The sequence below is a fragment of the Sylvia atricapilla genome, chromosome 17 (assembly GCF_009819655.1).
Source record: "Sylvia atricapilla isolate bSylAtr1 chromosome 17, bSylAtr1.pri, whole genome shotgun sequence".
NCBI lineage: Eukaryota > Metazoa > Chordata > Aves > Passeriformes > Sylviidae > Sylvia > Sylvia atricapilla.
In genome coordinates this window covers 6,700,455-6,715,684 of record NC_089156.1, presented here as the reverse complement: position 1 = coordinate 6,715,684, position 15,230 = coordinate 6,700,455, and the positions used below count along the sequence as shown (strand labels likewise).

The 15,230-nt window shown below is 41.5% G+C and overlaps 2 protein-coding genes across 8 annotated transcripts in view; one reads left to right on the top strand and one right to left on the bottom strand.

Annotated features, from left to right (window-relative positions):
* Positions 1–15,230, bottom strand: part of TANGO2 (transport and golgi organization 2 homolog) — a 423,798-nt gene that overhangs the window by 184,992 nt on the left and 223,576 nt on the right. The window lies entirely within an intron of this gene.
* Positions 1–15,230, top strand: part of ARVCF (ARVCF delta catenin family member) — a 251,817-nt gene that overhangs the window by 154,499 nt on the left and 82,088 nt on the right. For 5 of the 7 annotated variants that reach the window (XM_066331417.1, XM_066331418.1, XM_066331416.1 and 2 more), the window contains one exon: positions 8,697–8,855. In XM_066331417.1, the coding sequence (XP_066187514.1) occupies positions 8,730–8,855 (126 nt within the window). In that variant the 5' untranslated portion in view covers positions 8,697–8,729. Of the gene's footprint in view, positions 1–1,267; positions 1,307–8,696; positions 8,856–15,230 lie in introns of those variants that run through there. The other 2 variants (XM_066331420.1, XM_066331413.1) reach the window with 1 other exon arrangement.

Sequence of the window (15,230 nt, the reverse complement as noted above, 5' to 3'; positions counted from 1 at the left end):
CCACATCCTTCTGCAGCTGTGCATATGAGAACTGAACAGCTGCTTACTCAGTGTTTTCCTTCATATCCAAGTGCTCATGGTCATCTTTTGTTTTCCCTTTTTGATTTTTCTTTCTATACTGTTTATTGCTTGTTTAGGGCATTTGCTCTCTTACCAGTGTGTGAGGGCTGGCCCTGTACAAGTAGGGGTTATAGGGTCAGTTTTAAGGAATAAACAGAAAATGTGTGAAATAAACAGACTACCAGACAAAAAGCCATCGATGAACTCTCTTGGGTGGTTGAAATAGCGCAGTAACTGCCTTGCACTTGGGAAAGTTGTCTTTCTGCTGGAATCTCTTCCATGTGGAAGATTTACAGCAGTTGGAGCAGCCTTTGGCTTTGTTGACTTGTTTGTGTCTTTCGGTGTTGCAGCGGCCTTGTATCTATGCAGAGACCTCCCGTTCCTGCTCTCTGGGGTGGCGCAGCAGTGGGAGCCAGGCTGTGGCAGAGCTGTTCACATGTCCCTGCTGGGCTTTGTGCAGACCCTGGCTTTTGGCGGGGGCTGGAACGGGGCGAGACGCAGAGGGAAGCAGCAGTGTGTGATGGAGCAGGGGTCATCTCCTGGGGAGCTGTTTGGGCTGACAGAGTCCTGCTGCCTCACTGCCAGGCAGACCTGGGGCTTAATTGTGGGAGACACTGGCAGGCACAGTCCTTGTGAGACGGGTGGTTGGATTTATTGTCACTTGCTTTGTATTCCCTAGAATGAGAAGTAATTTATTTTAAGGAACAGCTTTCTTGGAATGCAGGCTTAAAAAATCATCAGTGGTCTGTTTGTTCTGTTTCCCTCAGGATTAGAAAAACTTCTGTTGTTGTTAGTTTTGGGATATTTTTGCTTTTTGTGTTCCGTGTTTTTTTCCACAGAAAGCATTTTTGTTGCGTGCTTCAGATCTACCAGCAAGATTGTGGGTGGGTGAGGAGATGAGTTAAATTTAACACTGATCTGATATGGCTCCTAGGACACTCAAATAATGCTCCAGCCTTGGTCGTAATTCAAAGAATGCAGAGATGGTTTACATCTGCCTTGAAGTTAAAAGCGATTCTCTAAGGTAGCTCTGTAGCAGTGCAAGTAGGCGTGTGTGTTAGCCTAGAACTGGCTGTGTCTGGCAGGCTTTGGTTTAACTCTCTAATGATGTGTGAAGGTGGCTGGGGTAGAGGCTGGGACACACAGGCTGCATAAAGGAACTTTCTGCTCTCACCTGCCAAACTGATGGTTGTTTTCTTTGTTTTAGATGAAGGACCTAGCTTGTACTTCTGACTCCCATGTGCATGTAAGTTTGTGGACTTGATACCTAGTAATAAATGCATCCATTTAATTTGGGATCCAGGCTCTGTGAGGCCTAGAAGAAATGGAATCTGAATGCTTGTTTTGCAGAAAGGAATGTAAAATTAGTCATCCCACACCACCCTTAATGCCAGCGCTGTAGAGGCAGCAGGTGGAGATGAAGGAAAAAACTTGGTGGAAAATTATAATCCATGATATAACCTCATCCCACTAAAAATCTCCCTAATTTAGCCTTGGTTAGGTCATCTCAAAGACTCCAGAGAGGAAGCAAATCAGATCTGTTTTGGGTTTGCTCAAGGATTAGGCATGCAGATTTACATTGTATTTGTCTTTGGGAGGTAGTTTGGCAAATTGCAGTGAACTCTCTGTACAAATCTTGGTGAGAAACAGTCATATCCTGCTCAGTTTCCTACTGGGCAGGCTGTCCAGATAAACAGTGGCCATGCTGTCAACAGTTAAGGCACTTAAGGGAAGGAGAGCTCTATGTGCCTGGTGCTTTGTTGTTGTTTTTTTTTTTTTCAAAGTGTATTATTTTGGGGTTTTTTGTTGTTCTTTTGGTGTTGTTGGTTTGGTTTGTCCTGTGTTACTTTCATATGGCAAATAATAGCTTACACTTCTATTTTACTACTTGATCTTGCTGAGCTACTGGGAGAAAAAGGGCTTATGACTAAGGGACTGAGTGATGACTTGTGATACCCTTGTTTTATTGTGGATCCTACACAGGATGCTTGCACTGTGGCTTTGAGGCCTGGATTTGTCCTCCAGCTTTAATGCTGTCTTAAAGCACTTGATATAATTTTCCTGCAGAATCAATGGCTGGATATGTCCAAGGAAGTAATTTAGTCTGTCCAAGATCTGTTCTCTGAGGCTCCTACTCTTCTTTTTGAATAACAAGAAAGAATTAAGTTATCCTGCGGTTAGACACCTTGCTAAGCTGCCTAAAGTTAGATGGTGTGAATTCGAAGATATTACTCATCCATTTCCCCAGCTGGAAGTTGAATATCCTCAGACTTCTTTCCCAGGAGCTGTTGAGGTGAGCAGACAGCTCTGTCACACTGCAGCACTGTTGCCCTTCGCAGTGCAAAGCTGCTGTGATGGTTTTGTTCAGAAAATCAAGGGGCATGTGTGGTTTCCTGAGCATTGCCTTAATGTAGTGGCACTGATTAACATGTAAGTTTTAAGTATATATCGTCACATCTGTTGAAGTTGACTGAGATGTAATGTCTTGACATCCTTGGTTAACACCCAGTCGATCTGAAAAGCAGGGCAAGGCAATAGAGAGCCCTGAGAGACACCTTGTCAGAATGACAAATTGCCCTTTCTGATTCAGAGGACCAGCTTGCATGGCAGAGCTAAACAGCTCCTGGAGAAAAAGGGGAGGAGAGCATGGGAAAAATACCCTATTTGTTTAGGCCTTCTCATGTATTTTTTGTTTGTTGCTCAGAGTTGAAGCTCTTTGTTTTCCTTCATCTGAAACAACAGCAGGTTGAGAGGAGCAAAGCCCCTGGGATTCTGCCTCTCCCACTTCTCGTTCTTATAAACTGTTTACAATCTCCTTGAGTTTCCTAGCTTTGTATGGAAAAGTTCAGTGGGTCAGCTTTCCCTTTAGCTTCATCCATCATTCCAGTCAATTAGAAATAGTTGAGGGCCAATTGCCCGGTCTTCCATTAACTGAGACACTTCAGATTGTTTAAAATAGCATAAAAGCCCTCTTTGTTGACCGTTGGGCAGGCACTGGATTTCCCCGTTGATGGGCAGCTACCGCGTGGCTGAACAGAACCCCCCTGTGTCCTGCTGTACTTGAGGGATGAATATTGCCACTCCAGCCTTGTCTGGGGTTTGATTCCTTCTCCTTCACCTCCGCCTCGTGCTCTCCCTGAAAGGTGTGATGCCTTCAAAGGATGAATTGCCGTGTCTGCTTCCAAAAACCTCGCTCCTTTTTGTGGCTTTTCAGGACTCCTGTAGCTGAGGGTTTTCTCCACTTGCTGAAATGTTCCTTTTAACCTTGGTGCTTTAAAAGCTCTTGGCGTTATTTGTTCGTTGCTTGTCGTGTGTGTTTCTGAAGGACAAAGGAAGTGTGTAAGTGTTCAGGAAACAGTTAGTGCATTGTGGTGTGGGGCTGAGTTCATTCTGGTACCCTGTGCCAGGACAGCCTGCTTTCATTTGGGGCTAACATTTCCCTTGTGTTCTGAACTGACCAGCCTTAGGGTAAAGCTTGTCAGAGCTTGGAGCTTTCTCATAGGTTGATGTGTTTGGGTTCACAATGAAGTGCACTGAAGCCATTGTATACATATGTATACATAAATATAGATATATATTTATATATGTAAACCCCACATTTTATTTCACATGAGAAAATAAAAAAGTAGGTTTACTAAATGGAGGTTAGTTTATCTGCAGCAAAGTAGATATTTATGTATTCCCTTATTTAAGTAATTGTCTGTATTGCAGACTCTCTTTCCAGCATCTTCTGCTGCCTGGGTTTCAGTACATGCTGGTCCATGTGCTTTTTGCTGTTCTAGAGCCATCTTGCTTGAATCTGCCATTATTTGATCCCAGTTTTGGGACAGTTTCCCCAGTCATGAAGAATTTGAGTAGGTCTGGATGCATCCCTTTGCTTTGCTGTGTTTTTTGCACTGGAGGAAACAGCCAGTGGCAGTCCTTGAACTTAAGATCTCCATCAGTGCTTGCTGAAGTGTGCAGGCACTGAAGTGTATGAAGGCTCACCTGATTTTGAAGGGCAAACTAAAAAGAGTGAGACAGTTTCGTGCTACTCCTTAGGTGACACAGGCTCAGTGATGGGCACAAGCTGCTCAGCTTGGAGTCCAGCTTTTGCACTGCTGACATGCATGGAAAGCTCTCAGGAAAAATGAGGGCAGAGAGCACAGCAGGGATCCTGTGGCTGGAAGAAGGGTGGTGGAAGAAGGGTGCTCTGGCAAGGAGGATGTGATAACCAGATTTGAGAATCTTCAGCTTTTGGGGAGCTGGATCTTGTACTAAAAAGTCTCTCTCAATTACATTAAGTTCTACAGATTCTGTCAGTGATTTCCTTCCTCTCTGATGTCCCAGTCTAATGCAGATCTCAATACAGACTTTGTTCAGCAGCTGTGTTCCTGCAGGTTTACCTTTTGTGTCTTTCTGCACATGCCTTCAGCAAATAAAGCTTGAGGACATGACTGAGCTGAAGTGTAGACCTCAGTGGGGAGGAGACCATTGGGGCAGAACATCAGCCTGAGACTTGACTCCAACAGAGCCAGCGTTTGCTTGCTTTACACTTGGAAACAATCTCATGCTTTGAAGCTTTAACAAGTAATTTAAAGAGTAGTAGAGGAGAGAGAATCCACATTTAATTCAATTAGCATTGTTGTCCAATGCCATTAATTATGCCCAGACTTGTAATATCACCAGGAGCTGATACACTTGAGCTTTGTGTGTGCTGGGGTTGACTGAGGACGAGTGTGTCCACTGATGTAGAATCCAGCCTTTGTGCTTTTGCAAAAACCATCAAATTTGGTATCTGACAGTAGCCTGGAGTAAGGAGTAGCTGGAATAGCCTGCACTGCAATCTGCAGAACAAAGGAGATCTTGGGGAGAATGAAGATTCGATGTACATGATTTCGGTGTTCTTGAAGAGTGGCTGTTTTAGTGGAAATAATAATCTCCTGCAATTTTATATTATTTCCAGCCTGTTTAAAATTGTTCCATAGGCAGAGAATAAAGAACTGTTTACTGTCTTGAAGTCAGATGTCTGATCCTCCTGGGGGAGGTTCTTTTATTAAAACAGATATAAAATAGCTACTTTGATGGAAATACAATGCTAGGAATTGAAATGGTGGTGATTACAGAAGCTGTAGTATTCTAATGCAAAATAAGCCCTAGGAGATATGTGCCCTAAATGATAAATCACTGTTCTTTAACAAAACAAGAATTACTGTTATTTTATGTTTCTTGCTTATTTTACAAGGTGTTTAGCTGTTTCATCTGTGCTTAACTTCTACAGGCTGAAAGTAAATTGATTGTTGCTTTGTGTTTTAAATAGCATGGCTTTTTTAAAGCACACTGGAGATGCAAGTACAAATCAACAGGAAAGGATTCATTTGGTCTCAAACAAGCAAAAGTAAACAGAAAAGTCATGACTACTGACACTGCATGCAATAACTGCACTGGAATCTGTTCTTATAATTTGGTAGTGTTTTGTAATCTCATTGCTTTTGCTTTGAAAGCCTCCAGTAAGGTAAATGAGGATGTGTTGTTTTGAACTGGAATTAACCTCCTTCTAGCAGGCAGGGAACTACTGGTAGCATTATTCATTAGAGGTGTCGTGTTCCAGCCCTATCCCGCAGTTTGTGGTTTACTCTGGATAATTAGGCATACCTGCCAAATGTTGGCAATCTGAGATGCTGAGGTGTATTTAGCAAAAAACAGCGTCCTAAATACTGGCTTCGAGGCTGAGCACAGAGGAAGGAGTTGAAAGCAGTAATGTGTCCCACTTTCTGCAATTTGTGATGACCTAAAATCCTTAATGATGGCTTCTAAAAACAGAAAACAAAACCTTAGCATCTCTTCCATGTTAATGTTAGCTTGTGACAGCTCCAAGGTAGCGGTGTAGAGAAAGTACTGGGTTTGGAGATCAAAGAACCCCCTGGTGCAGGCATTTCAGGGCTAAGCTGGGTGACAGGCTGTCCCCTTGGCTCACTGCGTTCCTCAGTAGCTCACATGGTGAGAAGGAAGACACAGTAGATGGTGGCTGGGTGCCAGTCAGTGTTGAGATACCTGTCTTGCACTTTGCAAGCTTTTCAGGCTTTCTCATGCCTGGGACAGTCTCTTACTAACAGGAGTTTTCTCTTGTAGGAATGCAGATCTGTACCATATCTGCCTGAATCTTCATTTTAGAAGCAGCCAGAGGATAAAACCCAGCACAACACTCATTTGAAGTCAATATGCTCTAGCTCCCAATTTGCTCATGTTTAAGTGCCCAGCTTTTAAGGTTTCCTTTGCCCACAGGCAGTCTGAATGCAAAGGCAGGCTCTCTGTTTTTTTAATAAAGAAAAAGCATTGCAAAAGCTCCAAGAGCAAAACATTTCTTTCCACCTTCCATCTTCTCAGGTTTATTATCAGAAAACAGAGGCTGCCTCTATAAAGTCTAGAGGGGAATAAAAAGATGCCAGCACCTGAAGTGCAGCTGGAAACGAAGGTGGTGGATGAGCTCTGTGTGTGTACTGAGATGAGTGAAAAGAGCCCACCTTGAAGCAGTTTTGGCATTTGATGGTGAGGTTTACAGAGATAAGGTGTGGTACAAAAACCCTGTACATGTAACTGATTTCTTTGTTCTTGGTAAGGTTTGGTTGAGTGAAGATGAATAGAAGTTCAGAGTCTCTGCTGTTTTACAGTGTTGTGTAAATTATTCTCTTTGGAGGAAAGCTTCGCTGTGGGTGTGAGACAGGGAGTTGGAGTTAAAAGACAGTATTTTCGAGAAAAATGTGAAGAGAGTGATGTATTTATTGCAGGAGCAAGTTCCCCTTCTGGAGCCATGTGCAGAAGACACGATGTGACATCTGAACTCTACCATAAAGAATTCAGCATGTATCATAAGTTATTTGCCATTAATGATTTGGGTCCTGCAGACTGGAAGGAGTGATTTTCTTGAGGATTTCAGAAGCCTTATTCTCACTGATTGATTCTGTAATCTGAGTTACGCTGTGGTTTCAGTAGAAATGGAAGTAGTGCCTGCTTGTATCACTTCTGGTGCCTTTCCTTTGACAGCTGTCTGTGTTGCCTTTTGACTGAGATGATTGGCAGAAGCTTGTTGTCATGGTCTTGGTTAATGTTAGTGCTTACCTGAAAATGAGAGTGGCTTTCTGACTGAAGTCTGGGTTCCAGGTTGGAGTGCAGCTGTAAGTAAAGGAAAACTGAGCAGAGGCATCTCAGCCTGTTTAAAGAGAAGCTATAGATCATGCAAGAACTAATGTGGACCTTAACAAGACACCAGCAGCAAAAGGTCCCTGGGGACCTGCAAAAACATGGTACAGCAAAAGGGGAAATCCAAAGGCTATAGTTGGGTTGAAATGCAATTTTTCTAAATGCTACAAAATGTAGTGTTGTAGTTCCCTGGTGATGAAGCTGTTCACACATGGCAAATATTTAAACTTTTATGTAATTAGGCTGAGCACCTCTCTTGGAACAGTTTCATCCTAACCCTTTTTATTCTCCTGTGATGTGAAGAGAGAGAGTGGATTTGTCCAGAGTTTTCTTTGGCTTTGCAGTTTTGGGCTCTCTGTCGTTCTTCTTGGATTTTCTGATTTTGTTTTTAAAATACCTGTGTAAAAAGGTGTGTGTGTGTGTGTATAGTCCTTAATAAAGGAAGTTCTCTGAGTGTCTGTTTGACAGGATGTGCCAACAAAGCCTGCTTTGGCTTTAAAGCCTATGTAGCCAGATACCTTCAGGGCTCATAATGACATGATCAGTCTGTCATTTCATTTCACGTGGCTGAGGATTCATAATGCTGGGCAAAAGTCTGAGTTCTCAGTGCCTAAGCTGGTTTTTATTGGCCTCTTGCTGGGAAACTTGTGAAAGACATTCATCTACCACAGGGAGCTTCTCTGATTTCTGTGCTGAAACACACAATTGCATAAGAACAAGGAAGGTTCAGATGCCAGTGCTGGTGAGCAGCAGAGTGTTCTCTTTGGGCAGTATCCCTGCAAGAACTCGCCTTTGATCTCCCTTCTTTCTGTTTAGATTTTATTCTGTTGTCTCTCTGTTATAAATTTTAAATAAGCTTACATCTTATGGACTTAGTGAAGATGTGGGAAGGGAAGCATTTCACTGAATGAATCTCTGGCCATGATTTTATTTTTTTGATTATTGTTGCTTTGGGCAGTTTGAGAAAGGTGTCTATTTAATTGTAGATGTTGATGTTTTATAGCCTTTTCTAGTCTCCAATTGAGTGTATTTTATCAAATGAAACTTTCAATGGTGTGTAAGACTAACTGTTCTGAAAGCCAGTGAGCCTGTTCACTGCAGAATTGAAAGAATGTTTTTGCAGACAAAAAATCCACTCCTTCTGTGCTGAGCATTGAAGAGAAAGCGTAAAGCAGATTTAAATGTAAGATAGTGGTCTGTTAGTCTGTTGCCTGTTAATATGAAGTACTTGGTGGATGCTTCACATGATTTCTGTTTGCTGCACTGAGCCCAGTCATACCAGCACAGTTGCAGCAAGCTGGTCTCACACAGGAAACACTCCTTCCTCTGAATCTCTGCTTGCAAATTGTTGGGTAAAATGTGGCTTTTTTCAATCAAAGAAGCTGAAATCAGTGGACTAGTTGTACCATGATAGTAGAAGTGAGAAGTTAATTTTTTTTTAACCTGCTTCTTTATAGGAACAAAGCCCCAGTAACCAGACTTCAATAGCAATGATGCAAGAGCCTCAAGAAATGGTGGAAGAGACAGTCACTGTGGAGGAAGACCCGGGCACTCCCACTTCCCACGTGTCTATTGTCACTTCTGAAGATGGGACCACAAGGAGAACTGAAACCAAGGTGAGAGGTTAATAACCACTGAGGAAAATGGCAAAGTGCCATCTAATCATGGACTAGAAATAGCAGGGAGTTGCCTGAGCGATGACAATCGTGCTGTTGTGATCCTCAGTGATTTTGAACATTGTATTTGCCAGAAGAGTAGAGTTCAGGGCTTTTTCAGTTTCACCTCTGTGTCTAGATTGCTCCCTATCAGCTGTGCTGATACAGCTGTTCATGGAGCTGTGAAGTGAGCAGTAGAAATTACCCAGGTTAACCAAACAAAACCACCAGAAGCCTTTCTCAGACTGCTTATTCTTGTAACATTCACTTTCCTCTGTCTGAGGAAAATACATCTTAAATTAGTAACAATTGTTAATAACATGATGTGATTATGCATTTGTCCTTTAGAACAAGAAACAGCCTAGGTAAATAACATCATAGCATTTAAAATCTGCAACAGCCTTGTGATTGGAATCTTACTCCTAATGCGTGGGGGAAGCTGGGTGTGCTCCCAAGTGACTGTACCTCAGGTTTGGCTGGATTACAGGTGTTGGAAATGTTCTAATTTTCCTGATATCTTTTTGTTCCTTGTGTAAGGTAATTTTGCAGTCTCTGTTGAGCTGGTGCTGTGTGTTCATGGCTGCCTTGCATGCTTTCAGTGCCACTGGAATGTTACAAAGATTAAGGGTGATTCTCTTTTTAAAAACTTCTAAACAGGACTGATTTTTTTTGAAAATGGAGGGGATTGTTCAGCTGCTTTTTATGTTAAAAGGAGTTAAAGAAAGGTCACTGCATAGATCAGTGTTTATTTTCACTGGTGTTCCAGAATTGCAGTCCTTTAGGATATCTATTCAGGACATCAGATCCTCAGGTTGAAGTAAATGAATGTTGATTTCCTGAGGTCAGTAGGCCTATACACATAATAAACTATCTGGTTTAATAGTTGTTGCAGTTAGTTAGGTAAATATAACTGGCCTATTTTCTCGTTGGAAGGAGATTAAGGTCTTTAAATAAAATTAAACAGATGAACAAAACTCCCCCACATTTTTATTAGCTCTTCAAATAATCTAATGTATTTAGTTTGTGACTTACATGAAAGAAATGCTATTTTCTTTCCAGTGGCAGCAACAACAACTGTTATTTGCAGGAAGGAAGTGATAAAATTACAGTGGGGTTGGACATCTTTTTATATGTACTAATAGTAGTGCATAGTTTTAGGAGGCTGCAAGGGCATAAGATTATAGCTATGACTGTAAAAATAGAGGTGAGGCCATTCCTCACCTAGATAACGGGACCACATGGAGTGAAGTAGTTTGTCTGAAATAGTCGTGGCACTGATAAAAGCTGCGTGTTTGTCACAGCCTCAGAGGTGCCATTTTCTCCTCTGTGTCGGGAACCTCCTGTTTTTCCATCTTCCCACAGAAAAGTACAGTGGCAGCTTCAAAACAGGCATTGTAGCTGCATATGGGAAAGGAAAATTGAAAAAACAGCAACCTTGGAGCTACTGTTCCGTTTCAAAGAGCAAGGCTTTCTTGTGTTACTGCAGGTCATTGCAGGCACTGAAGTGTGTCCTGGATGGGGGTAGGATGTGTAGCTGTCTAACTCTCTGTTTGTGTTGTTTCAAATAATGCCATGACTCCGGCTAAAGTACTACCCGGAGCTGTTTCCTAGTAATTCATTGCTAAAAGGACCAACAGAAAAATATTAAAAACTTACTTGTTGAGAAGAGTGATTCTGAAATGTCAAAGCGCAGCCTGGCTTAGCCCTGACTGTGAGAAGAGGTGCTGGGACTTTGCTGGGGTTGTTGTTGCCTCTGGAATGGTTTTGTTTTGACTTCTCCTCACTGTGAGAAAAAGGCATGGATTCAACAGCTCTTAGATGATAATCTGAGGTCAAATTTTACAAGTCTTTTACATCACTTTGGTCTTCAAGGTGCATTTTGTTTTGGTAGGGGCTGTGAGAATTAAAACTGTCACTGGGGTTTAGTAGCATCAGTTAATTGCCCTGGAGTTAATTGTCATTGACACGATCATTTCTAATAGGGTATCACCGTAGTGCTTTCATAGCTCCTGCAATTATATGTGAGAGCCTTACAGAGAAAATTAAGTTTCCTGGTACCTGTGCAGAGCGGCAGAATTTTGACCTTGCTGCTCAGAGGATGGTGGTGAAGGAATCTCCCAGGCACAGAAGATGCAGCTGCATGGCTGCTGGGCATCCTGCTTGCCAGGAGTAGGAGGTGTTTGAGCCCAAAAGCTGCAGATTTGTGTCTCTGTCTGTTCCCTCACAGATCTAAAGAAATTAAAAATACAGATAATAAATCCCCCCCCTCCAAACCAAATAACCCCACATGAATCTGGCCCTTGCATTCAGTGTGCAGGTGGTTCTTGTCCTTGAAAAGAGGAGCAGCATTTCCTGTGGTGGGAATCCTCACAACTCTTACCAGTTCTGTCCAGTGTGTGAAGTTGAGATGGTCACACTGTGCTCAGGGAGGAGAGGTTTGTGCTCAGCTTTTCTTTTTACTCTGAGCAGTAGCCTCTTCTGCTCTACATTGCTGTGCTTGCCCCAGGCTCCTTTAAGGAAGGATTTAGAACCTGTTTTTGTTGTGTCTATAACTAAAGGCTCTGCTGGACAGTGTCAGCCACAATCTCCAGCTTATCTGTCTTGCAAAGAAAGTGGCAGCATAAGGTACTTCCTCTGACAGAGTTAATAACACAGGTCATGTTTTTTTAAGAGCCAGAGAGACCAGAGATGGCCTCAAATGTATTCTTTTCAAATGTATTCTTTCTTTGCTGGATAGCTTATGTAGGGATTAGTCAACCCAATGCCATTTAGTATGCATTTTTTGAGTCTTAAAAAGAAATTGTCACTTACTTTTTGCTAAATTGTGTGAATTTCTAGCTTGCTGAGAGCGATGCCTCTGAAATTCTTCTTCTTGAAATGCAGCACAGCAAAAGCTGTAAATGTGAACGCTCCTGGATGCTGCTGTTCTTTTATTCTGTTCCTTCCCTTGTTGTTTCAAACCCGTAATTTATAGAGGTTATTCTTTTCAATAGTGTATTAAGTAAACAACCTTAATCTAGATGCATTGACAGTTTTGCTTTGCTTTTCCCTCATCTTTGAAAATGCCTGTAGCAGTGAAGCAGGAAGAAGGCGTAATAGAATTTAATATTTGACATATTTTAAATAGAGAACATCTGCCTTTTCAAAATGAGATCTCTCTGAGTAATTTTTCCCTACCTGTTATTCTTTTAGTGTTATAGTACAAGTCCCTACATAACATTCATTGCACAAAAGATGTAGCAGATAACACTTCATTTCAACTTTATAACATCTCTGGAAGCCAAATACCTATCAAGCTGAAACAGTGAAAGTCACCTTGGGGAGAGACTTTCACTTCTTGCTGCTGGCTGGAGCACTGCCAGGTGTTAAAGGGAGCCTCTTGTAAGTGGCTCAAGAGAACTCAGTAAAGCAAATTAAATGTGTGTGTGTTTGTGTAAATGTTCTCTCCTTTTTTTTTTTTTCCCCAGACACCTTTTATTTTTATCTTTGAGATGCCAAAAGATTTGAGAGATTTAGGTCACTGTTACTCATTGAAATTGATGTTTTATCATAGCAAACTGTGAAATCAGTCTGTGTACAAAGTGTTTTAATTTGTAGTCCATTCATTTTCCTTGAGCTTTCCAATACTCAGCAAGTCCAGGTGGTTCCCAGCAGTGATTAACTTCTGTTCCCACTTCCTTACGCCTGTGATGAGAAAGTGCTTGTGACCAAAGCTTTAGGTTGTGCTGGAGCCAGGTACCCCAAGAGGCAATTCTTCCAAACTTGGCAGGAAATTCAAATGAATTAGGCAATAGAGCAGGAATGGATTTCAGCTGAAGTTGAGGGCCCTTTCAAAATCTGAAATATTAGGCTCAGAATTAAAGGGGAGAGATTTCAGCTGTTGTTTTGAAAACCTACAGGGTGAGTTCTTCTGCAGCCTTTAATAGAAAGGAAATAGCTTCAAACCTTCATGGGCTGATAAATTTTTACAGTCCATAGTTCAAAAATATGATCACAGAAATGTCAGGATGCTTAGATCTTCCTGCATTCTTTCTCATCTGATTCTTGGTTTATGACAGTTTCAACAAGATTGTTATCCCTGTCAGCTTTTATAATGAACTCTAAAAAGAGGGAGAACAAAACCAAGCTCAAGAACAAAACAGAAGGCAGAATTAAAGATATGATGACTGCATTTGACTGTGATAGCCCAGTTCCACAGAAATCTTTGTACTGTGTTTACTCCTCTGTGACTGAGCACTGTGAGGCACCTACTTGTACCATATGCACATGCATCCAGTAAATATAATTGTTGCATAGTTTCATGCTTGTTCTCCCATCCTTCTAGATAAATAGAAGGATGAAGGACAGAAAAATACAGAAGCTGCTTCAAATGTGTGAATATTTCCTTTATGTTCCATTTGCAAATGTGTTCCCAGAAACAGAATTAATGAAACCATTATCATGGGGCCTGTAAGGGAAAATTTACTAAAATAGTTATTTGTGGGTGAACAGTGGTAGGGTCAGTAAATCTGAAGTGTACTTAGATTCTGGGGTGTGGAGAGCAGCAGTGAAAGCACTGACTTGAAGTATTGCAGAATTTGGCTGCAGAGAGCCTGAACTAGTAGGTAAACTGAATTTTTTTTATATTATAGTTGAAATCTTGGTATCTGTACAGAGAATAAAGAATTACAGATGTATTATAAACATACTCAGCTTCTGCACAGGGAAGTACTCTGAAGCTTTCCTCTGGTTCTCTGAGATGGGGACATTTAAACAATTGAGCATCTTTGGTTTGTCATTGGGCTGAAGAAAACTTTTTACATGAGTTTTCTTTAGGGATGGAAAGTAAACAGAAGAGGTCAAATTACACTCACAGTAACTTGTAACTCTGATTTTTTTTTTTTTTTTTAGAGCATATCTGTAATGAGAAATTGATGCTAATAAATCTTTTTTAAGATGGGGTGCATCTGAAGGATCAGGTGTCTCTCAGATAAGGCTGGCTGTTGGAACTCCCATTTGGAATAGCTTCATTCACTCTGGCTAATGTATCAGTATTAAGGAAACCACAAAAATGTTGGGAGAAAAGATTACTGTGCTGTCAGCTGCTCAAGATTGCCTGTGTTCTTTTAAGAAATATAAATGAAACATTCCCTTGAGCAGGATTTCCTGAAATAAACGTGTTTGGTTTGTTGGTTGGGTTTCTTCTTTTGCTTGGAAACCTTTCATTAAATGGACCTTCATCTGTGTGCTGGCTAATTGCTGCCAAAAAGCTTCCCTTTATTGTCCTGTCAGCAGCAAAATCTGTTTATCACATGATAAATCTTCTATCTCAGTGCCTGTGCCTGACAAATGAGGCATGAGTGCAGATACTCCCTCTCTCTCAAAATATAAAATGGCTCTGTTTGATTGCCCCACTATAACACCTTTAGCATTACTGAATGCTTTTATATGAAAAGAAATGCATACTTTAATGCTTGAGTGAAATGTTCCTTTTTATGTGTCTGACAAGGGGGTTTTGATTGTCCTGATGTTTTGTGTTTGCTGCTGGGTGCAGGGTTCAGAAAATAGTAAGAGGTGAAGCTGTGCTAATGTTGTAAACGTGTTTTTACATGTGCTGTGCTGCCTTGACACTGAGTGTGAGTGATGAGCCACAGCCACTGACACACAGTCTGTGCTAGTCTGAAAGACAGGAAAATAAGGCAAATTAGGTATAAATGGCAAATTAATCCCTTGAATTCTGTGTTGGTAATTTAAATTAAAACCCCACATCTCTGTAAATACTCTGTAGGGTGCCAGAGCATGGTGAAAAACTCACTAAGGGTAACTGGTAAGTCACACATTGTCGAGGAGGTGATTTTCAGTGATCTGAAATTGTGCTTTGTGGTTTTTGTGTGCATGTAGCAACTGTTGGAGACAATTGTCAGGGCTGTAATGTTTCTGTGTTCATTACCTTGTCCTGTTTGCCAATAACATGGAGCAAGTCTTAGATGGAGGAGGACCTGATCCTGCAGGTCAAAGTTTATTCCTCCTCTCGTGCTGTTGCTGCAGCCAGATGAGGTGTATCAGGTACTTCCTATTGTCTGATCTTAACAGCTTTAGGAAAAGTGACACTTGACAATCTGTGCAAGCATGGCAGCTTGTCTGAAAAGCAGTCCTTGGGCTTGGGTTTGTTGTGTAGTGCTGAAAGAAAAAGCTTTGTGAGGTTATGCAAGGGCACTTCTTGGCATTTAGAAAGCTCCTTCATTGTTCCTTTCCGAGCATAAGTATCTATTTCTGATTCATCAAATTGCTGACATCCTACCTTAATTCCTGTTATTCCTATTACTGCTCCCCAAATTCAAGAGCACTTGGCATCCA